General features: G+C 38.4%; 1 protein-coding gene across 1 annotated transcript; it reads right to left on the bottom strand.

Moving 5' to 3' along the window:
- Positions 1-11510: 11510 nt before the first annotated feature.
- Positions 11511-22538, bottom strand: MMGT1 (membrane magnesium transporter 1). The gene is made up of 4 exons (XM_077888204.1): positions 22187-22538; positions 18326-18378; positions 16091-16194; positions 11511-14484 (listed from the first exon to the last, which is right to left on the bottom strand). Exons 1-4 carry the CDS (start codon positions 22263-22265, stop codon positions 14325-14327), a joined length of 396 nt encoding a protein of 131 aa, XP_077744330.1. The 5' UTR covers positions 22266-22538; the 3' UTR covers positions 11511-14324.
- Positions 22539-24957: the final 2419 nt, after the last annotated feature.

Genomic DNA, 24957 nt, shown 5'->3' with positions numbered 1-24957 from the left:
AACCATAAATAGGAGACTCGGTCTCCACTTCCTCCACCACTCAATTTAAAGTACAAATCTATCACAATTACAATGTAAACACCAACAAGGTTTTTCATGAAACTTGGCAAGCTGATTCTAAAATTTAAATGGAAAGGTAAATACCCCCAAATAGCCAAGACAAACATACAGAAGAACAAATTAGGGGGATCTACCTTACTATTCCAAAACTTACTAGCTTTTAGTAATAGTGTGCTAGAGATGCAGAGGTATATACATCGAACAAAGCTGAGCCTAGAAATCGTCTCATGCACAAGAGGGAATTTGATGCATTTCACAGATAACATTTCAGATCACTGAGGAAAGAACAGACTTTTTTTCTTTTTGCAATATATGGCACTAGGACAATTAGCAATCAATGTGAAAAATAATGCAATTGGGTTTCTTCTTCACACCATATACAAAAATGAAACAATTTTAGATAACTACTTACATTTAAAAAAAACAAAACTTTAGAAGAAATTTGAAAGACTTCAAAATAGGGAAAGATTTCTTAAAGAAGACATAAAAATCACTAAACATAAAAGGTTGATGTAATGGTATTGGTAATACTCTCATTTTTAAGTTTGATGGTAAGTTTACAAATGTCACTTTTACTAAGCTTCATCTATATAAATGCCCCATATATTCTTGTATGGACGAAATTACATCATAAATGTTTGACTGGAAGAAGAAAGGTGCACAAAGTATGGCAGAGAAGGAGGTCAGTGCCCTTAATAACCACAGAAGAAATAGGGGCACCTGGGGATCCCTGGGTGGCGCAGCGGTTTGGCGCCTGCCTTTAGCCCAGGGCGCGATCCTGGAGACCCGGGATCGAATCCCACATCAGGCTCCCGGTGCATGGAGCCTGCTTCTCCCTCTGCCTCTCTATCTCTCTCTCTCTGTGACTATCATAAATAAATAAAAATTTAAAAAAAAAAAAAAAGAAATAGGGGCACCTGGATGGCTCAGCTGGTTAAGTGACTGACTCTTGGTTTTGGCTCAGGTTGAGAGCTCAGGGTCATGAGATCAAATCCTGTGTAGGACTCAACACTTAGCATGGAGTCTCCTTGGGACTCTCCCTCTCCCTTTGCCCCTCCTCCCACTCTCTCTTTATCTCTCTCTAAAATATAAACAAATCTTTCAAAAAATAACCAAGGAGGAAATAAATCCAACTTTTAGCAGAATTCTAGTCTTACTAGTGAACCTATGGTTTGAAGAAATTATTATAAAGGCAGGGTTAACATTAAAGAAAATCATGAAAAACAAAAATCCTAGCAAGCTGTTATTTTTTTGTATATTTTTTATTGGAGTTCAATTTGCCAACATATAGTATAATACCCAGTGCTCATCACCAAGTCCCCCCATCCCCCTACCCACTTCACCTTCCACTATACCTTGTTCGTTTCCCAGAGTTAGGAGTCTCTCATGTTCTGTCACCCTCTCTGATATTTCCCACTCATTTTCTCACCTTTCCCCTTTAATCCTTTTCACTATTACCCTTATAAATGAAACCATATAATGTTTGCCCTTCTCCGATTGACTTATTTCACTCAGCATATATCCTCCAGTTCCATCCACGTTGAAGCAATGGTGGGTATTTGTCATTTCTAATGGCTGAGTAATATTCCATTGTATATGTAGACCACATCTTTATCCATTCATCTTTCGATGGACACCTACGCTACTTCCACAGTTTGGCTATTGTGGACATTGCTGCTATAAACATTGGGGTACGGGTGCCCCTTGAATTCACTATATCTGTATCTTTGGGTAAATCCCCAGTAGTGAAATTGCTGGATTGTAGGGTAGCTCTATTTTTAACTCTTTGAGGAAACTCCACACAGTTTTCCAGAGTGGCTGAACCAGTTCACATTCCCACCAACAGTGCAAGAGGGTTCCCCTTTCTCCACATCCTCTCCAACATTTGTTGTTTCCAGTCTTGTGAATTTTCACCATTCTCACTGGTGTGAGGGGGTATCTCATGTGGTTTTGATTTGCATTTCCCTGATGGCCAGTGATGCAGAGCATTTTCTCATGTGCTTGTTGGCCATGTTTATGTCTTCCTCTGTGAAATTTCTGTTCATGTCTTTTGCCCATTTCATGATTGGATTGTTTGTTTCTTTGCTGTTGAGTTTAAGAAGTTCTTTATAGATCTTGGATACTAGCCCTTTATCTGATAGGTCATTTGCAAATATCTTTTCCCATTCTGTAGGTTGTCTTTTAGTTTTGTTGACTGTTTCTTTGGCTGTGCAGAAGCTTTTTAACCTGATGAAGTCCCAGTAGTTCATTTTTGCTTTTGTTTCCCTTGCCTTCATAGAGTATCTTGCCAGAAGTTGCTGTGGCCAAGCTCAAAAAGAGTGATGCCTGTGTTCTCCTCTAGGAGTTGGATGGATTCTTGTCACACATTTAGATCTTTCATACATTTTGAGTTTATCTTTGGGTATGGTGTAAAAGAATGGTCTCGTTTCATTCTTCTGCACGTGGCTGTCCAATTTTCCCAGCACCATTTACTGAACAGACTGTCCTTTCCCAGTGGATAGTCTTCCCTGCTTTGTAGAATATTAGTTGACCATAGAGTTGAGAGCCCATTTCTGGATTCTCTATTCTACTCCATTGATCTATGTGTCTGTTTTTGTGCCAGTACCACACTGTCTTGTTGATCACAGATTAGTAGTACAACTTGAAATCCAGCATTATGATGCCCCTGGCTCTGGTTTTCTTTTTCAATAGTCCCCTGGCTATTCGGGGTCTTTTCTGATTCCACACAAATCTTAAGATGATTTGTTCCAACTCTGAAGGAAGTCCATGGTATTTTGATAGGGATTGCATTGAATGTGTACATTCTGCCCTGGGTAGCACTGACATTTTCACAATATTAATTCTTCCAATCCATGAGCAAGGATTATTTTTCCACCTCTTTGTGTCTTTCTCAATGTTTTTCAGAAATGTTCTGTAGTTTTGAGGGTATAGATCCTTTACCTCTTTGGTTTGGTTTCTTCCTTGGTATCTTATGTTTTTGGGTGCAATTGTAAATGGGATTGACTCCTTAATTTCTCTTTCTTCAGTTTCATTGTTAGAGTATAGAAATGCCACTGATATCTGGGCATTGATTATGTATTCTGCCACATTACTGAATTGCTGTATGCATTCTAGCAATCTTGGGGTGGAGGCTTTTGGGTTTTCTATGTACAGTATCATGTCATCTGTGAAGAGGGAGAGTTTGCCTTCTTCTTTGCCAATTTGAATACCTTTTATTTCTTTTTGTTGCCTGATTGCTGAGGCTAGGACTTCTAGTACTATGTTGAATAACAGTGGTGAGAGTGGACATCCCTGTCATGTTCCTGATCTTAGGGAAAAGGCTCTCTGTTTCCCCATTGAGAATGATATTTGCTGTGGGCTTTTCGTAGATGGCTTTTAAGATGTTGAGGAATGTTCCCTCTATCCCTACACTCTGAAGAGTTTTGATCAGGAATGGATGCTGTATTTTGCCAAATGCTTTCTCTGCATCTATGGAGAGGATCATATGCTTCTTGTGTTTTCTCTTGTTGATATGATTTATCACATTGATTGTTTTACGAGTGTTGAACCAACCTTGCATCTGGGGGATAAATCCCAATTGGTCACGGTGAATAATCTTCTTAATGTACTGTTGCTTCCTATTGGCTACTATCTTGTTGAGAATTTTTGCATCTGTGTTCATCAGGGATATTGGTCTACAATTCTCCTTTTTGGTGGGGTCTTTGTCTGGTTTCGGGAATTAAGGTGATGCTGGCCTCATAGAACGAGTTTGAAAGTATTCTGTCCCTTTCTATCTTTCAAAACAGCTTTAGTAGAATAGGTATTGTTTCTTCTGTAAACGTTTGACTGAATTCCCCTGGGAAGCCAGCTGACCCTGGACTTTTGTGTCTTGGGAGGTTTTTGATGACTGCTTCAATTTCTTCCCTGGTTATTGGCCTCTTCAGGTTTTCTATTTCTTTCTGTTCCAGTTTTGGTAATTTGTGGTAAGCTGTTATTTTTTAATGGATACCTGATTCATCCCATGAATGCAAAGATGGGTCAACTTTTAAAAAGCTATTCTTATAATTTACCACCTTAATAGGTAAAAGAAGAAAAAACATATGAATATATCAATATATACAAAAAAAGCAAATAACAAAATTTAATATTCATTCCTAAACTTTAAAAAGAATGATAACAAAGAGTAGGACATAAGGTTAATATGAAAATGTCAATTGCTTTCCTAAATACTAATAATTAAAATTGGAATTTGAAATTAAAAAAAACAATACCATTTGCAACACCAAAATAATGAAATACATATAAATTAAACAAAATATGTACAGGATCTCTACGTGGAAAAGAACAAGAAATAGGGGCACCTTGGTAGCTCAGTTGGTTATAATAAAGAGATACTTCATGTTCACAAATTGGAATGATTCAATATTAATATCAATTCTGTCTAACATTATCTATAGATTCAAAGCAATTCCAATCAATATCTTAGCAAGTTATTTGTAGTTATTGACAAACTGGGTGTAAAGATTACAGAAAAAGATGAAAGACCCTAAACAGCCAACACAATACTGAAAAATAAGAACAAAAATGGAAGACTCACACTAGCCAATTTCAAGACTTCGTATAAAGCTACAGTAGTCAAGACAGTACAGTATTAACAAAAGAGTGGATATTATGGATAAATGGAATAGAGTCGACAAACCAGAAATAGAGCCACACGTATATAGTCAACTGATTTTTGGCAAAGGAGCAAAGACAATTCAATGGAGAAAGCACAGTATTTTCAACAAATGGTGTTGAAACGAGTGTCTGTATGGAAAAAAAACTGAACCTAGACACAGATCTTTCATCTTTCACAAAAACTAACTCAAAATAGATTGTAGGCCTAAAAATAAAGTAAAAAACGATAAAACTTCTATAAGGAAACAGGAGAAAATCTAGGTGACCTTGGGTTTGAAAATGAGCTTTTATTTTTTTCAATTTTTTTATTTAAATCTTAGTGAACATACAGTGCAATATTGATTTTAGAAGTAGAATTCAGTGATTCACTGCTTACATACAACACCCAGTGCTCATCACAGGTGCCCTCCTTTATCTTTATCACCCATCTAGCCCATACCTCACCTACCTCCCTCCAGCAACCTTGTTTGTTCTCCACCATTACGAGTCTCTCATGGTAGGGCGCCTGATGGCTCAGTAACTTAAGCATCTGACCTTGATTTGTTCATGTCATAATCTCAGGGTCATGATCTCAGGGTCATGAGATCAAGTTCCACCTGGAGCCCCACATCAGGTTCCATGCTCAGCAGGGAGTCTCCTTGAAGATTCTCTCTCTGCCCCTCCCCCCTGCTCTCTCTAAAATAAATAAATCTTTTTAAAAAGAGGCTCTTATGGTTTGTTTCCCTCTCTCCTTTGGGAAATGAGATTTTAAATTCAAAACAAAAGCATGATTCATAAAACAAATTTGGTATGTTGGACTTTACTAAAATGAAAAACTTCACTGTGATACACTGTCATGAGAATAAAAAGACAAACCACAGACTGGGAGAAAATATTTGAAAAAAACACATCTGTAAAAGACTTGTATTCAAAATATACAAAAAAAACTCAACAATAAGAAAACAAACACCATAATTTGAAATTGAGGAAAAGATCCAAATAGATACTTCATCAAAAGACAGGAGACAAATAAGCATATGAAAAGATGCTCAACATCATTTGTCATTAGGGAACTGCAAATTTTTTTTTTTTAAAGATTTTATTTATTTATTCATGATAGTCACAGAGAGAGAGAGAGAGGCAGAGACACAGGCAGAGGGAGAAGCAGGCTCCATGCAGGGAGCCCGACATGGGATTCGATCCCGAGTCTCCAGGATCGCGCCCTGGGCCAAAGGCAGGCGCCAAACCGCTGCGCCACCCAGGGATCCCGGAACTGCAAATTAAGATAAAATATCATGGAGTGCTTGAGTGGCTCAGTCAGTTTTGCGACTCACTCTTGATTTTGGCTCTGGTCATGATCTCAGGGCTATGGGATGGTATCTCATGTCAGGCTCTGCACTTAGCAGGGTGTACTTGAGATTCTCCCTCTCCCTCTGCCCATTTCCCTCACTCTCTTTCTCTCATTAAAATTAGTAAATAAATTATAATCAATCAATCAATCAATCGAGATATCATTACACACCTGTTAGAATAGCTAAAACCTAAAACCTGATCATGCCAGTTGCTGATGAGGATGCAGAGCAACAGGAATTCTCATTTATTGTTGATGGGAATACCAAATGGCACAGCCACTTTGGAAGATAGCTTGGCAATTTCTTAAAGCTGAACATAATCTTACCATATAATTCAGCAATCATGCACCTTAATATTTACCAAACTAACATGATTATGTCCACACAAAAACATGCATGCAAATACGTTTTTTTGGGTTTTACCCGCATGCAAATGTTTAAAGCAGCTTTATTCATAATCTTTGAAAACTGGAGATGTCCTTTAATAGGTAAACAAACTGTGGAATGTTCATCGAATGGACTATTATTCAGAGATTTTAAAAATTAGGTAAGCCTCAAACAGACGTGAAAGAACCTTAAATGCATATTGCTAAGTAGAAGAAGCCAGTCTAAAAAGGCTACCTACTGCATGATTCCAACCATATGACTTTCTAGAAAAGGCAAAACTATAGAGACAATAAAAAGATCAGTCGTAAACTGGAGCCCCAGGGAAAGGGACAGGGTTGAGTAGGTGAAGCACAAGGGATTTTTAGAGCTATTGAAATTATTCTATATGATAATGCAATTGTGGATACATAACATTGTAGATTTGTCAAAATCGATTGAACTTTAGGGCATGAAAAGTGAGCCCTGGTGTATACAAATTTTAAAAAATCATTTTAAAGATTTTAAGAGGTGACAAAGCTATCTGTATTACAAATTTGTGAAACAAACACACTGAAGGGGCGGGGGTGCTGACTAATTAACTTTGGAAATGAGTGAGGTCTGTAAAACTAATGGCAAACAGAGATACATAATTGCTGCTCTAGTTTGAAATGTCTTCCATGGGAGTACAGGGTAATGTTTCTGGAACTGTATATACTGGATTTAAACAATTCAAGTAAATGGGCAGCAGATGGTGGGAACCAGGTTTCTTAGTGTGGGAGTAGAAGTCTGCAGATCAGCAGGAGAGGTGGTTAGAAAGATTTATGTGGTGATGGATGGAACATCAGTATGAACTTGCATTCCACTTAATAGAAATACAGGGGATCCCTGGGTGGCGCAGCGGTTTGGCGCCTGCCTTTGGCCCAGGGCGCGATCCTGGAGACCCGGGATCGAATCCCACGTCGGGCTCCCGGTGCATGGAGCCTGCTTCTCCCTCTGCCTGTGTCTCTGCCTCTCTCTCTCTCTGTGTGTGTGACTATCATAAATAAATAAATAAATAAATAAAAATAGAAATACAGGGGATCCCTGGGTGGCTCAGCGGTTCAGTGCCTGCCTTTGGCTCAGGGCGTGATCCTGGAGTCCTGGGATCCAGTCCCGCATCAGGCTCCGGCATGAAGCCTGCTTCTCCCTCTGCCTCTCTCTCTCTCTCTCTCTCTCTATATATATATATATATATATATATATATATATAAATACAGAGGTTACATCCAGAAATATTTATATGTGTGTGTGTATATGCACAGGTTAGCGCACACACATATGTTTCCTTGCCCTGTGAGCTGAAAGGGCCTCGAAGCAACAAAACCCCTGCAGCACTGGGCACAACCAGGGCCCAGATCCTGATTTCTAATACTATCCTTCCATAAAAGGCACCAGGTTCCCTGGAGAAAAGGCTGATTCTAGGACTGGGGCAGGAAATACACACAATGAGCCTGGAATATCTTGTAGTGCCAGAAAGGAAGAGCTGAAAACAAAATAAAGAAGTCCACTCTAATGGGAGTATGTCAAAGAGACACAGGAGTCCAATGAAAAAGTTATCAGTGTCCAGAACTGAAATAATTTCAACCCCAAAATAGTGTTACATGATAACCCAGAGTATTAAAAAAAGCCCAAATTTATATGAATACATGATTGAATAAATCAATAAGTGGGAAAGAAGAAACATCTCCTGTGCAGAAGAATGCCAAATAATTGATGTAGATACTTCATCCTCAAGGAGGTGGAGCATAACTCCCCACTCCCTAAGTGTGGCCTATGCAAAGTGACTTCCTTCCAAAGAATACAGTATGGCAATGGGGAAAGAGTAGCTTTACAGTGGAGAAATCTGACAAACACTAACTTAGGTGATCAAAAATAAGATCAACAGTGATAAGTCATGTTAATAGATATGTACTCTTGGGACGCCTGCGTGGCTCAGTGGTTGAGCATCTGCCTTCAACTCAGTGTGATCCTGGAGTTCTATGATGGAGTCCCCGCATTGGGCTCTCTGCAGGGAGCCTGCTTCTCCCTCTGCTTATGTTTCTGCCTCTCTCTCTCTGAGTCTCTCAAGAATAAAATCTTTTTAAAAAGATGGGTACCCTTGATGTGATAACAATAGCACACATAATCCCAATATAATAATGGTAAAAACATCAGACAAATCCCAACAGAGGAACATTTCACCAAATACCTGACCAGTATTCCTCAAAGCTGTGAAGCTTTGGGCGCCTGGATTGCTCAGTGGTTTAAGCATCTGCCTTCGGCCCAGGTCATGATCCTGGGGTCCTGGGATGGAGCCCCACCTCCAGCTCCCTGCTCAGTGGGGAGTCTGCTTCTCCCTCTGCCTCTGCCCCTCCCCCCAACTCATGCTCACTCTGTGTCAAATAAATCTTAAGAAAAGTTGTCATCAGTAACAGGGACAGTATGAGAAACTGTCACAGCCAAGAAAAACCTAAGAAGATATCACAGTTACATGTAAAGCAGTATCCTGGATGGAATCCTGGAATACAAAAAGAACATTAAGTAAAATCTGTGAAAACTTGAATATTAACTGTAGTTTATAATAATGTATCAATATTGGTTCCTTGCTGGTATCAAATGTCTCATGGTAACATAAGATATTAGCAGTAGGGGAAACTGAGTATGGGACATGTGGGATCTCTGCGCCATCTTCCCAATCTTTCTGTAACTCAGAAACAGTTCTGAAAAATAAAGTTTACTTTGAAAATATTTTAAAAAGAAGAGGTAGGGGGACTATTTAAGAGACTGGAGAGACACACTAACCAATGTAATTTGTGAACCTTGGTGGGGGTTGGCATGAAAGTCATTCTGGGGACACATGGGGAAATTTGAATATAATATTGGATGGTTCACTATTTTCTTCAGTGTGAGAGTGGTATTGTGGTTAAACAGGAAATGTCCTCATCCTTATAGGAATGGGGCACTGACATAGTTAGGGATGTCATGGTGTCATGAGGTGTGATTTTGAAATCCATACTTACCATAAACTATCCAGGAGGGGACAAAAGCACATTTGGAGAAAACAAAAGCAAAAGTGGCAAAATATTAGGTATGGTGATAAATGAAAAGTATATTGGCATTCCTGATATTATTCTTTCACGATTTGTGTAAGTTAGAAAATTTTCAAAGTAAAATTTTAGAAATATATGAGTAGGATTCTACAAATGGACAAAATGATACCAAAGTCCCTCAGGAAATATAAACATGCATGAATAACTAGGAAAAAATCCTGAAAATAATAATAATGTGGTATGGACTAGCAATGTGAAATATGAAAGCATATAGCAACTTAAAATAATTGAAAGACTGGTAATCTTTGTAACAGACTGCAGAGCTCAGAAACAGATCAAAATATATATGGAAATTCAGTGTATGAATGAAGATGGTTTTTCAAATCAGTGTGGGAAAAAAAGTAAAAAAGTGGGGTTGGAGTTGGGATAACCAGATAGCCATTTGGGGAGAAAAATGTCGAATCCTTACCTTATCCTTCTACCTAAATAAAGTCCAAATGAATCAAAGATTTAAAGGTTAAAAAAAAAACTTAAAAGTACTGGAAAAATACATTGAATTTATTCTTAAATGTAAAGAAGGCCTTTTTAAGCAAGGCACAAATCCCCAAAGCCATAAAGACTGATAAGTTTAGCTACATAAATAAGTAAATAAATAAATAAATAAATAAATAAATCTCAGGAAAATATTCTTAAACATATGACAATGGACCAATTTTCTTAGCTTACAAAGAGCTCATACAAATCAATAAAAAACAAATCATCTAATAGAAAACAGAACATGACCACACAATTCACAGAAAATGAAATATAAGTAACCAATAAGCATGAAAATGTGTTCCATATCCTTCATTAACATGCAATATAGCTAAAGTAAGATGCAAGATATCATTTATTCAGTTTCAGATGATCAAATGTTTAATCCAAGGCCCAGTATCAGTGTGGGCCTTGGAAATAATTATTCTTACAAATTATACGTGGGAGAATAACGGGGCCAAGATACCTAGAGAACAATTTGGCAATAACTACTTAAGTGCAAATGAAAAGTACCCTTTGACTAGCAATTCAATTGCTAAGATTAACTCTGAGGGTATAATCTCCTTATATGTACAAGTATGTTCACTGCAAAATGGTCTAGCAATAGTAAAATATTGAAAACAATCTGAGATCCCATCATTGTTTGAACATTTGTAACACATTCATACATTGGAATACCACAGTCATTAAAAATAATGAGGTATTTCTGTATATCCTGATACAGAAAGATCTTGTAAGACACAGCAAAAACAGCAAGGTACAGAAGAGTATATACAGTTTGACTCCATTAACGTAAAATTTCTTAAATATATATTCACTGGCAAATAATTTTCCCCCCAAAGAATATACAGGGCACTCTAAGCTGGTTACCTTTGGAGAGAAGCATTAGGCACAGAAGGGAAGAAGGCAAGTTTTAATGACATGCCTTTCTGTACCATCAGATTTTTTTTGTTTTTGCCATGTGCATATATCATCTTGATTTTTCCCTTTTTTAGAGAATACTTGATTTGTAGGTTACTCTGAGATACTCCTAGGTAGATCTGAATATTGCTAGTGCTATTTGTCAAACTACTCAAGATACATGCCAAGTTTGACAAACCAGAACCTCCCCTCGGGTTTTCATCAGACTCTGGATTTGCCCCCTGATACTTTTGAATCATAATGATTTTCTGTTAAATCTAAACTTATAACAAATTTGTGATGGGATGATTGGATGCTGATATTCAAGGACTAAAATTCTTCTACCCCAAAGGTCCTTTGCTAAATATAAATGAGATTACACATTCTATTTTGACACTAAAAAAAAAAAAACATAAAATTGCAATTCGACTTTCCATGTACAATAAAAAGTATCTATTGAATTTAGTAGAACAGCATCATACTGGGAGAAAAAAATACAGTCATAAGATTAGCTCTTACATTTTTCTGGGGACAGAGAAGCAGAAGAGAATGGGATTTTAAAAACAAAAACAAAAACAAAAACCACTACCAAAAACAGGGTGAGACAATCATTTATTTATTGGACAGGGCAAGGCCATTTAAAGAGAGGAAACATATCCAAAAGAAGGTGTTTAGCTTGGTGTTACAGGCATCGATGTTCACAACAAACAACACTACTCAATACATCATGGAAACAGGCCACATACAACCAGGAAGATGCTGTCATGCCACTCAAAAATAAGCCACAGTGCTTAGGAAACAATCATTAGGGAATTACAGAGCATCATGGTCTCCAGTCCACCGATCTGCATTTTCTGTGGCTGGGCCATTAGCCCATAGCATTGGCTGGTTCCCTAGTTATTAAAAAGTCTCTTCCTATGTTCTAGAGAGCCTTCAATAGCAAACACTTCTGAACGTCACTAAAATCACAGTCAACTGGAGGCTTAACTAGCTCACACCACTACATTTTTTTTTGGACTACACTAGGTAGTCATAACTGTCTCAAAATATTATAAATAAAATTCTGAATTTAATCCATTTAGCACTGTTACGATGCACCCAAATCACCTTTAGTCCTATGATACATACTTGAAAAAGAAAACAGAATCCATTGGAGGAAATTATAAAGAAGAAATTTGGAAAGCTCACCTGGCCCAAGGTATACAAGCTGCTAGCAAAGTCAGACACACCTGAAAACAATGTCAATTATCTGCCAAATTATCGGGCATCATTGTTACCAGGACTTTCCTGACTGGGCAAAGATTCAGTATCCATTCTAGAGACTAGCCAAAATATTATAAATAGTAGTATATCATGAGTGCTTGGTTATGAGGAAAAACTATTCAGCCTAAGATTGACTAAGAAACTGATCACAGTTCTCAAAGGGAGAAGTTCTTACTCCACATAGAACAAAACTCTACTTGGGAAGCTAGTCACTAAAGACCAGACATTGTGCGAATCCATTCCTATTAAATGACCACAATAGGCAAATCTATAGAGGCAGAAAGTAGATTAGCGGCTGCCTGGGGCTGGGAGGCAGAGGGATATGAGAGGCGCCCACTAAAGGGTACAGCATTTCTCGTGGGGGTGATAGAAATGTTCTAAAATTCATTATGGTAGTGGCTGTACAACTTTGCGACTATATTACAAAACCACGGAACTGTACCCTTTAAATGGCTGCACTGAAAGTATGCGAATAATAAAAAAGGAAGGCAGCCCTCAAAGAGAAGAGGCTCTTGCAAATCAAGTCATACCTGAAGAAAGGGTAGACAAGCCTGATAGAAGGAGCTTCTCATACAATATTTTGATTTAATTATCACCACATTAACCCCTGATTCCATTTTTCACTCTTTTCTACATTATCTCAGGCTATCAGCAGATTTCTAACATTGTTCTCCTTAGAGATCAGAGTCAGTGTTCCACAGACAGACTAGGTTGGCAAAACAAAACTAAACAACAGTAAAAACTCAATGACCAAAGAGTCTCATGCTTTAGAGCTGTTTGTTACCAGGCAGAACAGAAGAGCTGAGGTTCATTTCTAAGAGGAAAAAAGCCATCAAGCAGAAGGACATCTTATTACTCTTGCCAAAAGCATATTGCTTTTCAAGTCTGCATAGTTATTCCCTTTGCACCTATACGACTCAACAAAAGCAATGTTTCCTTGCCTGCACAGTTCAACAAAAGCAATCTGCTCTACAAAGAAATGCTAAGCTCCCTGCAGATCAAAGAGCTAGCCAAATTTCCCTAAACCCAAAATTACTGTTTCTAGAAAAAGTCTACTCTGTCCCCTCATCCTCACCTTCAGCAGCATCCAACAAAGATGGAAAAGCTCTAAGCCTGCTAACAAATCCAAAGCTGAAAAAGTTTCTTAAATGATCTTGTTTTTAATTGAAGATACTAGTTCCAAATATTTAAAATATATTTGTTCCAATGCCTTTGAAGCCTATCTTTGATGAGAAGTTTCCTTGAGTTTTACTAATTCACTAGTTTAGTATGCAATAAAATAACAGAGACTCTGAATAAGTTAAACTGGCTGATGACAAGTAGTTTTCTTCAGTGATTACTATTCTTCTACACAGGCAGGATAATTAATGAAATCATGAATGGTCTTTTTGGTCTATCTTCAACTATTCTTTAACTACATAATCAATTGGGGAAATTTTTGACAGAGAAATGAAGAGAACACAGTAGCTTTACAGCAAGTTGAATTTGTTAAATATATTTATGACAAAGAATTTCTGACACAAGAGTTGCTCACTGCACACAGAACCCCAGAGAAGTGATGAAACAAGACAGTCGATGTTAGAAGGTATATGGGAGTGGGGTGGGGCAAGAAGTCATGAGAAATTAGAAACTGGCAAGCATCTGCTAAAGCAGAGCCACTTTTTAGGGGGCATAAGAAAAACTGATAAGCCACCATTTTGGTCTCTTTAGAGAAGTTAATTTGTCATTAAGAACCAAAGACATTTTAACTTTCATTCATGCTGCAAAATGCAGTAGTCACATTATTTCCAAAAGGATCCTAAGAACTCAAGTGCAAAAGAAATCTAAGAAAATAAATAATTACAAAATCATCAACATTTTTCAAGGAAATGTGTTCAAAACAGTGACTTTACAAAAGATATGAATTTGTTTTAAATGGAAAGAAAGAATTCTCTCTATGAAAGATCAAAGACTCATTTCACAGATAACTTATACTCCATGAATGATCTGATTAACAGTGTACAAACAAGGGCCATAGACTTTTTTTAGTTAGGTCTGAAAGATCAATATAATATAAATACTGATGATAGGGGGGGGAGTGTTTTATACCCCAAACTCCAATATTCCAGCTCTGTGTCCTGTCCTGTTATCATAATTTGTAAAAATCTTAACGACGCAGTGATTCAAGTTTTCGTAACTTCAATGATGTGTTGGAGGACAATGCATCTTGATTTGAAGAGCTTGTTGTATCCGAAGGCCGGAACAGTACTCGACCACGATGATTAAATACATAAAATGATGGATGATTCCTTAATGTGTCAAATGTCCTTAAAAGAAAAAAAAACAACAACAAAGCATCCACTTCAGATAAACCTGTACAAAAGCCTATTTGAAAACAAGCAGGCTTCTAATGAATTACGAATTTGTTATAGATTATAGTCTTAACCAAGTTTAAATTCATGAAATCAGACTATAGATGGTAAGCATACTGTGTCTCGTTTTTTTTTTTTTCCTATACAAGGTAAATAAGAAACCTGGAAAGCAACATAAAGCTCTCAAATCTTTCTTTCAGCCACTCCTTCCAAGATGATTATGAATATAGCACAAATAATCGCTCAACTTTAATCACTTGTATAAATCTTAAAATAGCTAGCCCATGCCAAATAGTCTTTTAAAAAACCAGTACATAGATTGTACCTTTGATTATTTGCATTTGGCCCTCACTATTCAAGCAATATGATCATTTCACAGATCTGTTTCCAAGAATCTTTCAAGTACAACAAAAAACTCCTTTTGGCCCTTCAGTACCTACTGTTGTCCAAACTCATATATTTTGCTACCACCTACTAAATTTATATATTTTGCTACCACCTACTTAATGCCATTCTGTTTTACTTCTTTCTTTTCTGGCCCTTTGCCTGTGATTCTTGGTAGACTCTTTGTAAGAACTACAGTGGGTGGTGATAGTAGAGTATCCTTTCTTCTTTCCTAGTGAGATATACATAGTCAAATAAAGTTCACAAACACCTAAGTGTATGGCTTTTAGTATTCGTTTAACATAATTTTCCTGGAAAAAAAAGAGCAGAATTCTGCCTTGTTAAAAACTCAAATCTTAAAGTCAACCCACCTAAAATTCCAAGTATACTCCCACATAAAACAGGAAGTCTGACATGTGACTATTTAAAATGTAAATTGAAAAGTAAAAATAGCAAGGGGGTGAGTTTCCTCTAACAAATAAATGTTTATTGTGAACCCTTCTAAGAACACATTGTAAAGGGTTAAAATTTCCAGGCTCAAGAAGGTAGGTAAAGTCCAGGGATGGATTTGAACAGAGCTAAAGGATAATTTTATGAAAGTAGGAAATATGGAAAAGAAAAGCAAGCCAAGTTCAAGAAAATAGCTTAGAAGAAGTACAGGAGAAAACAGAAAGCAGGACGACAAGTATACTGTAATCCACGAAACAGAAAGGGCCAGCGAGCAGTTTATGTCACAGTCTAGGTTCAAGTGATTGAGGAAAACAACCCAAAACCCCTATTCTTCCAAAGACTAAGCTGGGACATGTGGATAAAAAGAGGGGAAATAAAGTAAGGAAGGGAGGGTGGAAGGGGAGGGAAGGAAAAGAGAAAGGATGAAAGGAAAACATTTCTGAGGGACTATCTTCCTATTTGTCTATTCCCTTCCAACCATCTGGCCGATAAATAATTTTAAGCAAATATAATATGACATCTAAGGTCAATAATCTGTCATTCAAGTTCCATTTTTCTATCATAGCAAACACTGCCTTAATATTTTGACCTCATTATTTACACAAACTGCATCATCGAATGTAAAAACAAAATCAATTTTTATGTACCAGAAAACAGACATTTTAAATTACATTAGTGAAGCAAAACCCCTATGAAACAAAATGCCTATGAAAAGGGAAAGACTTACTTATTTTTTAGTTCTGAGGTGGCATCCATGTCTTTAAACTCTCCTGCAATATGAACTATACCATAACAGGTAACTGCAAAGGCCAGAAGTGTCTGAAGAACTATCTGTGAGTATAAAGATTGAGATTATCAAATAACATACAAATATTATCATAAAAATTTACAATTTTCCCTCCATCTCATTTTAGCCTCTGACAGGTATTTCTCCCAGATCCTATCAAGGAGTCAATTCTCACTTTAAATAATTTGAACTCAGACACAATAAAATCTATAAACTCTGTGGATCAGCTGCAAAAATACTTGTAGGTTTTGCCCAAATAGCAAACAGGTACTGAGCCATTCAGAACTCAGTTACCAACTATTACCTGTTTGCAAGAGCAACTAAGAATTTGTTAATATATTATTGTTAAATATCACTGAGCATAAAAAGAACACCCCTGGACCCACCAGCCAGCTTAAGAAATAAAACTACCAGTACCTTTTCAAGTCCCACACACCCTCCCCCAAAGTTAACTACTGTACTGAATTATATAAAAATGCTTTAAGGCTTTTCTTTATAATTTTACCAGCTATGTATGTACCTCTAAAATGTATATTGCTTACTTTTTCCCACTTTTGAACTTTTTTGTGAGATTCATCCCTGTTGTAGTATTTCCTTGTAGTCCATTCATTTTCATTGTGTTTTATATTTCATTATATGAAAATACCACAATTTATTCATTCCACTGCTGATGGCTATGTGGGCTGTTTCCTGTGTGTTACTTTTACAATGCCAATATGGATATCCTGGAGTAGGTCTCCTGGCAAATGGGAGTAGAATCACTTGGGGAGAGTATACACACTTTCAACTTCATTAGGTAATACTGAAACGTTTTCCAAAGAGGTTGTGCAAGCAAAGACTTGCAATGTTTGATGTTAAACAAGCTGGGATTATAGGCACATTTGATTTTCTTGATTGTGATTTTTCCGTATTTTTCAAATTTCCCAATTTGTAAACAGAAGCAGCTATTTTAAACAGATATAAATGAGTATATGGGTGGTGGTAGGGGACATAATCTATTACAAAGCAAAGGTGATACAGGAGAGTGGCTTAATAGTCTCATCGATCATAACTTTCATTACAAACTAAAGTCAAAATTAGCCACAAGCTCTTACTCTTTCTAAATTAAAACTAATATTACATGTTATACCAGTTTACACATTCCCGCCACCAGCATACCAAGACCTATTTCATACAATGCAATCAAAAGCACCATTAACAAGAATGTGGTAAATTGTGAAGTTACGTCAAGATAAATTGTTAAGTAATAAAATGCAAATTATAAAACTGTACATGTATACACATAGATAATAACTTTTCAAAAGAAAAGCTGTTTTCATTAGGTAAAACTATACATAATGTAAGTAAGTATAGTGCTGTTTACTCATTCACAGGAGGAAAGCTGAACTACTGACATACTCCAAGCTGGTAGGAGTAGCAGCAGAACTGCTGAGCAGTGAGGTCACTTCTTTTTTTACTGTATGGGGTCAGTTTTTCTTTTTACACTTACTGTTTGATTCTATTGCAGAGAAATTACTATTTTGCCATTTAAAATCCATTAAATGCATGTTGGCCATGTCTATGTCTTCCTCTGTGAGATTTCTGTTCATGTCTTTTGCCCATTTCATGATTGGATTGTTTGTTTCTTTGGTGTTGAGTTTAATAAGTTCTTTATAGATCTTGGAAACTAGCCCTTTATCTGATATGTCATTTGCAAATATCTTCTCCCATTCTGTAGGTTGTCTTTGAGTTTTGTTGAAAAATAGTGAGTGAAGATCACATATCATTTCAGTTTAAAAAAAAACACTTCCTCATTTTTTTTTAGTTTTGCCACCGACATATATGTCCCCCAACAATGTTTAGTTTTGCTTGTTCTTAGACTTTACATAAAAAGGAACTTTGCTAAGAAAAAGTCAAGTAATCAACTCAGACTATGAACAGAGCAACTTCTAGAATGACTACTTAAAACTGCAGTTTTAGAAACCAAACAGAAATCTTTTTTAGAAACCAAACAAAAAATCTTTTGTTTCCAAACCTTTGGGTTTTACAATGAGTGATAAAGAGTAAAGTAGTGAACAGATGTTACTTCATGTCTGGAAAATTTTAAGAGAACAATAACCAGTAAAAAAAAATTATAATAAGCTATGTGGCTAATTTTTAAAATATATTTTAACGGAATATAAATGACCAACTTACATCTATTGGCAGTGATTCATCTTCCTTTTCTGTTAATCGCATATAAGAACGATCTATAAACCAGAAGCATACCATTAAGGAAATTGTAGCCCATTTTTCTTTCTTAAAATGCAAGCAAATCAATATATCAAAGAAGCAGCTGACTTATATGCTACCTAAAGTAACGCTAATCCCGGATTCCTCAAAAACCTCTATCTTCTAAGGCAGTCAGCCTGATCTTGAACTATTTTACTTTTATCATGACCTGCTTTGTCACCTTATAAAACACAGTAAGAGTCAAAGGTGAACAAGTACGAGGAAGAAATACCTAAACATTTTTTTTTCCTTTCGGTACTATGGGAAAACTAGAATCCTCTAAAAATAAGTTTCTTTCACTAACTGGTCAAAGATATCACAATTATTTAAAAATGGATAAGCCGACAGAAAATCTCAACTCTGAAATAGCACCACCATCACACAGTATGGACAAAGTAAGATTGGTATGAATGTTTCTTCCTGAGAGAATAAGCTGGGGCAGTGGTCAAATAGGAGAAATTCCAGGACATCAATTTCTGCCTCTCCAATTAAATTATAATTCTGCTGCTGCCTTAGCCTCGGGAAGCAGCAAGGTATAAAAGGGTGAGGATTTGGAAGCTGATAAACCTGGATCATAAAACCAGCTCCTCAACTTACTGGTACTGACTTTATCTCACTGAACCATAAGACATCCTCATGCATCGTAACATGTATCTCAATTGCAGAGTGTTAAAATGTAGGAGTGGGAGGGGAAGTGTCTTAGAATCAAATACAGTATCTTTCTCCTAAGCTTCTGCAACAGTAAAATGGGGATAATGTGAAGATTAAATTAGACACATGGTAGCCATTCTGCCATAATAAAGTTCATTACAGCAAAGAAGAGCATGCCATAGTACAACAGTATGCTATCTACTGCTACAGTTCAGACATGACACAACTAGCTTCAAAGGTAAATATCAATCTTTTCCCAACATAAGCATTATAAAGAGGTCCCACTGCAGTGACAAATGCCCCCAAGGCATTCTCATCTAAACAGAAACACAAAATCCTAATTCTCAAAAAACCTTGCACAATCCCTATTTAACAATGTGCTGTGGACTAAAAAAACCCAAATTGCTGTGGGTGAACACGTGGTGACTTTTAAAAGGGAATGTGTTTAGAGACATTTCTGAAGTTTTATCTCACAAGTTTAACACAAGGACCAGTGTAAAAGAAACATCAATCCAATACCAAAAATAGGTTTGGCTAACTTCCTACTGTTTGTTCAGTTCCTAGACAGCTTTCTTCTTTGCACACAACCTAATCTGACTTTAACACTACCTCTAACCAGGCATTTCCTCATCTGGAAAATGAAGCGGTTGGACTTCAGTGAGTAGAGTACTGTAAACTTTTACAGCTGAAGTCAACTGTGGAAAATGATGCAGTATTCCATACTATCCTAATCTCCTCTAGGGTAGTGCTTTTCAAATGACTGTGCAGACAAATCACCTGGGGATCTTATTAAACTGCAGATTAGGATTCAAAAAACTCTAGGGTGGAGTCTGACTTTCTGCATGTCTAACAAGCTCCCAGGTGATTCTCCCAAAGCTGGTCGATTGAACTGCAAGCAGGAAGGCTCTAAGATACTTTCCTTAACCCCCTTGCCCCCCACCTCCCACCCTGGGGCCTGTCTCCAAGCATCCTTACATGCTTAGTGTAGCATCTCTATCACTTTGTTGTGATTATTTATTGATATTACTTGTTTCTCCACTTGACTTTGAACTCCCTTGGGGCATCACTGTACCTCTAGCACCTAAGCACAAGCACAATTTCAGCCACTTACACGAAACGGAATTTCATAAAGCAGTGTAGCACGTAGGCTCTAGATTCAAACTGCTTGTTTTTGAATCCTGGCCCCACCATCATTGCTTTAAGTGTGCAAGTTTCCCAGCTATGTGTGTCTTGACTTCATCTTTCAAAAGTGATGACAATAGCTACCTCACAGTGCTTTTGGTAGGACTGAGTTAGATATTACGCGTAAAGCGCTTAATTCAGTGACACATAGCAAGCACTTAATAAAGGATAGCTATTACTATTGTTATTATTAAAGACTGGAGCTTTGAAGAAACCATCACAGGATAGAAAAGACTGGGGAAACATGACAACCAAATATAATGACACCCTGCATTGATTCCTGAATAGAAGACCTTATTGGAAAAACTGGTAAAACCCAAATAAAAGCTAGACTTTAGTTAATAGTATCATACCAGTGTCGGTTTCTTAGTTGTGACAATATACCATGGTAATATAAGATGTTACCAGTGCGGGGAAACTGGGTGGGGGTATACAGTAACTCTGTACCATCTTTGCAACTTTTCTGTAAATCTAAAATTTCAAAATAAAAACATATTTAAAAAATAAAGCTAGGTTTCTGTCAGACAAATGTCAATACACGTATGTAAAACATAGTTAAAGTAACTGGATCATTTTACTTGTATATAATAAAACAAATGGTTTTATCTTGAAAGAAAATTAGAGCTTTGAAGGAATTCACATTTCATTTTTTATTTTATTCCTACAGTTGGAAAGTAATCTAGCAAATGAATAAAGTTCAACTTTGAATTCACTTCCTTCATTCAACCAATTTATTGAGTACCCACTGTGGGGAACATTGATTGTGCTAAGCACAAAGATCGCAGCAATGAACAAAATGGGCTGCCCTCGTGGGCTCTATAGGCTAGGACAGAGGTTAGCAAACTTTTCCTGTAAAGAGTCAGATAACAAATATTTTGAGCCATGGAGGCCATAGTGTCTCTGTGTCGATTACTCAACTCCCCACTTTGAAAGCAGCCAGACAATACCTAAATGAATGGGTGTGGCTGTCTGCCAAGAAAACTTCATTGGTGGACATTGAAAGTTGGATTTTATAGAATTGTCATGGATCATAAAATGATTTTCTTTTGCTTTTTCCCCCAACAAATTAAAAATGTGAAAACTTTCTTAGCTCACTTCAAAAACAGGAGAGAGACTGCATTTGGCCCACCCACCAGAGTTTGCTGACCCCTGTTCTAGTAGAGAAGGAAGACCTCAAAAGAGATCAGCTGTCTCAAGACTGCACTACCTCCTCTGCTGGACTCCAAGTTTCTTCTTGATGATACAATTGTATTCGTATGTTAAAGTACTTTTACTTTTTTTTCTTTTAAACTTCTCAATCACTCTGTGACACAGAAAAGGCAAGAATTAAAATCCACCTCAATGAAGGCTCAGAGAAGGGACATGACTTGCCCAAGGTCACACAGATTTAGCGGTAAAGCAAGTTTTTTCAGAACCAGCCCTCCAGACTCCCAGTCCAGTGCTCTTTCTTCTGTACCACAGTGCTCCCATGAGGCAAACGGTCATTTAACTTCTCAGTCTTAGCCTGGACAGCCCAGAAGTGCCCAAGTACTGTCCACCTAGCTGTCATCGGACCACGAGTATCCGAAGTCCTCAATCTGACACTCTGCCTGCTCAGCCCCACGTTGGATCTGACATCACCTGTCCCGGATTCCCAGACAGACTCCCTCTCTGGCCACCCTGCAGCCCGACAGACTCCTTCGTTGCCCACCCCGCAGCCCGCTCGGAGCTCTCCCCCAGACACCCCCTTCCCTTTCCCCTTCCACCTCTGCCGCAGTCTCAGATGCCCATCTCAAACTCAGACTCTGAGCCTTCCACCGGGAAGCCCCGCGCCGCTTCTCGGAGTCACCCCCAACTCTAAGGGCTCAAATGATCATTCCTGGGACAACTCAGTCCTACACTCCCTCAGGGTGCGCCCACACACCGTCCCCGGAGTCCCGCACAGGAGCTGTCGCGGTTCCCACCGGCACTTACGCTGCGCAGCGGAAAAGGCCGCGTGGGCTAGGGCAAAGAGGCCGACGCCCACCAGCCCCTTCCACAGTGACGGCGCCATGATTCCGGAGGAGCAGCAGCCCAACAAAAGAGGCGAAGGGCGGCGGAGCTGTTCCTTCTTCCACTGGCGGGTGTCCGCGCAGCGCAGAGAGATGACGTCACCGAACCTCTGGGCGCGAAGTGCCTCAGAGGTGGAAAAAGCAAAGAGCCGTGAGAAAGCGGAAGCAGGAATGCCGGGAAGAAGGGGAAAGCTACGCGGAATAAGGTCCGCGAGTGACCAAGAGCCGAGCCTGCGCTGCGCGGCCTCTTCGCGAAGGGCGGAGCTAAGCGGAGAGCATACCGAAGGAGGTGAACGCGGATCAATGAGGAAGCGGAGCGGAAGGGCGCCAGCGAATGAGCGTGGGCCGCGGGGCAAGGGGCAGGGCCTGCGGAGAAGTTCGGGCGGGGCCGAGGGGCGAGGCCTAAGGGCAGGGCGCCGGGAGGGCTGGAGGCGGAGGTTCAAGGCCAGTGGCGCCAGGTCTCTACCCCTAGCAGGGGGTATTGTTTGCTTTGCTTTGCTTTTCCTTCCAGCTGGGCTCTTTGTTTTCTGCCGGCCTGTCCAGTGCTCCAGCCCTCTGGGAGCCGACACTGCTGAAGGAGGCAAGAGTATGAAAGCAAAGAGGTGGGTGGGATGGAGAGGAGAGCAACCCGGGATTTGGAACCCCAAACACGTGGCACGCGTGGGATGCTCCGTAAAAGTTAGTTCTCTTCTCCTTACCTTCAAAAGGTCTTGAAGAAAGACTCGCGCCCCAAGGGGGTGTGGTGCCGCGCGGGAGGGTTTTGTCTTGAAGAGAGCCAGTTTACATTAGGGAGAAATGAAAGGGGAGGAATAAAAGACGCGCGCACAATGCCGGCTCGTCTCTATCTCTGATCAGGAAAAAAAAGTGTACCGCCCTTTCTCGATTTTTGCCTCCATCTCCTAAAATGCACACCTTCATTAGTGAGGCTCTCCCCTTCTTTCCACTCTGCTCTCTTTTGGCGAGCTCACTTCTTCATTCCCACCGCTTCAGCCACTGTGGATAAGTAATTCCAAAGCAACATCTCGATCTCAAATATTTTTCTTTGGCTCCAGACCTGCTAATTACTTATTTCTATCCTGCGACACTTCAAACTTACAGCCAAGACGGAATTCATCCAATTTTCTAAACGCTGCACCAACTCTTCCAGTGCCCCCTGACTGATTGACACAGCGTTGTAAGCATCCTATCACAAGGTAAATGCCCTCAGCCCTGTCAGGATTTACTTTCTCGCTGCAACAATTTTGCAAACTCTCATTTGCTCAAAGGTGCCTATCCTGGACACCCCTTTTAAATTTCTAATCTTCCCATTCCTGGTCCCCTTAGCCTGCTCCATTTCTATATCACCTTCTGAAATATTCTATGATTTATCCTTTGATTATGTTTGCTGTCTTATCATTGTTCACTGTCTCTCCTTCCTCATTGGAATGTAAGTTCCGAGAGGACAAATATTTCTGTCCATACCTATAACACTGCCTGTCACATATGGTAGGCATTCAAGGAATGTTTGCTGAATGAATTATGGGAAGAAGTGGCACGAGTGATGTATCCTTGTTTGAAAGGATCTCTATGGTCTTTCCATTATTTTTGAATTGGGTTCAGAAATCACTGTGACTTGCATACACTCAAATTTTGATGACCCCGTGATTGATGATAAACATTTTCTGATATAGTTGAGCTTCCTCAATGCTGAAAAGAAATTAGAAAATTAAAATATTAGAAAATAAAGAAGGCATCCAAGACCCTTCAGATTTCCTCAATTTTAAATAGTTTTTGTCCTCTATCCCATTTTCCAGACCTTTAATTATAGTCATTATCTTTCTCTGGGCCCACTCCAATTCTTTCACCTCTAAGCCAAGATTTAACGCAGTACTCGATCAATGTCAAGTACAGTGTAATGTACTGTACTACGAATGTAGGAGTATTTATAAACCTCACAATCAGGAAGAACCAGGAAATGATCTTTCTGTACTTGACAGGTCCTTCACCCCTGGGAGGTGGTGAGATAGAGAAGATAATTGACCAAAAAAAAAAGTCTTAACACTTGACTTTAGCTTTGATGATGGTCAAATTGAAAATAGCTTTTTCAGGCATCCTACTAAATTATCTCTGCTAATATTAATTTATCCAAAACAGAAAAATGATTATATGGTTTCTTAAGGGAGCTGGGATCTAATTCTTTTGTTTTGAAAAGATGAAGTTACAGGAAAAAAAAGAGAGAGCCAGTAAGGAATCTGGTATTTGTATAAGCCACCAATACCTCAACCTAGTCTTCAGGGAAGTAGCCAGTCATTGAATTTTGTTTTTTCTATTACACTCTTTTTTTTCCTCCATTACACTCTTAAGGCGAATGCCCCCATTCTTTTCTTTTGAATATCTTACCCATGTACAGAATGCAAAAGAAATGAGGGTAGTTTCACATTTTCTAGAAATAAATGGTTAGCTCCTAATCAGGGATTGGTATTTAAATGGTCTCATCTGTAGATATTAACATGAAGGGAAGCCAAGATATTCATGATCATAGTTATCAAGGATTGTATCATTTAAATAAATACCTTGGGTCCATTCATACATTGTTTTGTAGGTTGGAGTTCATCCCAAATGTACAAGGTACAGCTAGGGGCAGCACTGTTTTCATGAGATCTTAGAACAAAAGTCAAACTTCATTCGAAAGAGCATTTAAATTCCTAGGTAACC

The sequence above is a fragment of the Canis aureus genome, chromosome X (genome assembly GCF_053574225.1).
Source record: "Canis aureus isolate CA01 chromosome X, VMU_Caureus_v.1.0, whole genome shotgun sequence".
Taxonomy (NCBI): Eukaryota; Metazoa; Chordata; class Mammalia; order Carnivora; family Canidae; genus Canis; species Canis aureus.
This window is presented reverse-complemented; position numbering and strand designations above follow the sequence as displayed.

What these genes read in the sequence shown, in the direction of transcription:
- MMGT1 (XM_077888204.1), bottom strand. Translation starts at nt 22,265, where the DNA reads ATGGCGCCGTCACTGTGGAAGGGGCTGGTGGGCGTCGGCCTCTTTGCC. An exon ending in ATGAATCACTGCCAATAGAT is followed by an intron (nt 16,195 to 18,325) that starts GTAAGTTGGTCA and finishes TTATACTCACAG; the next exon opens with ATAGTTCTTCAGACACTTCT. An exon ending in ACCTCAGAACTAAAAAATAA is followed by an intron (nt 14,485 to 16,090) that starts GTAAGTCTTTCC and finishes TTTTCTTTTAAG; the next exon opens with GACATTTGACACATTAAGGA.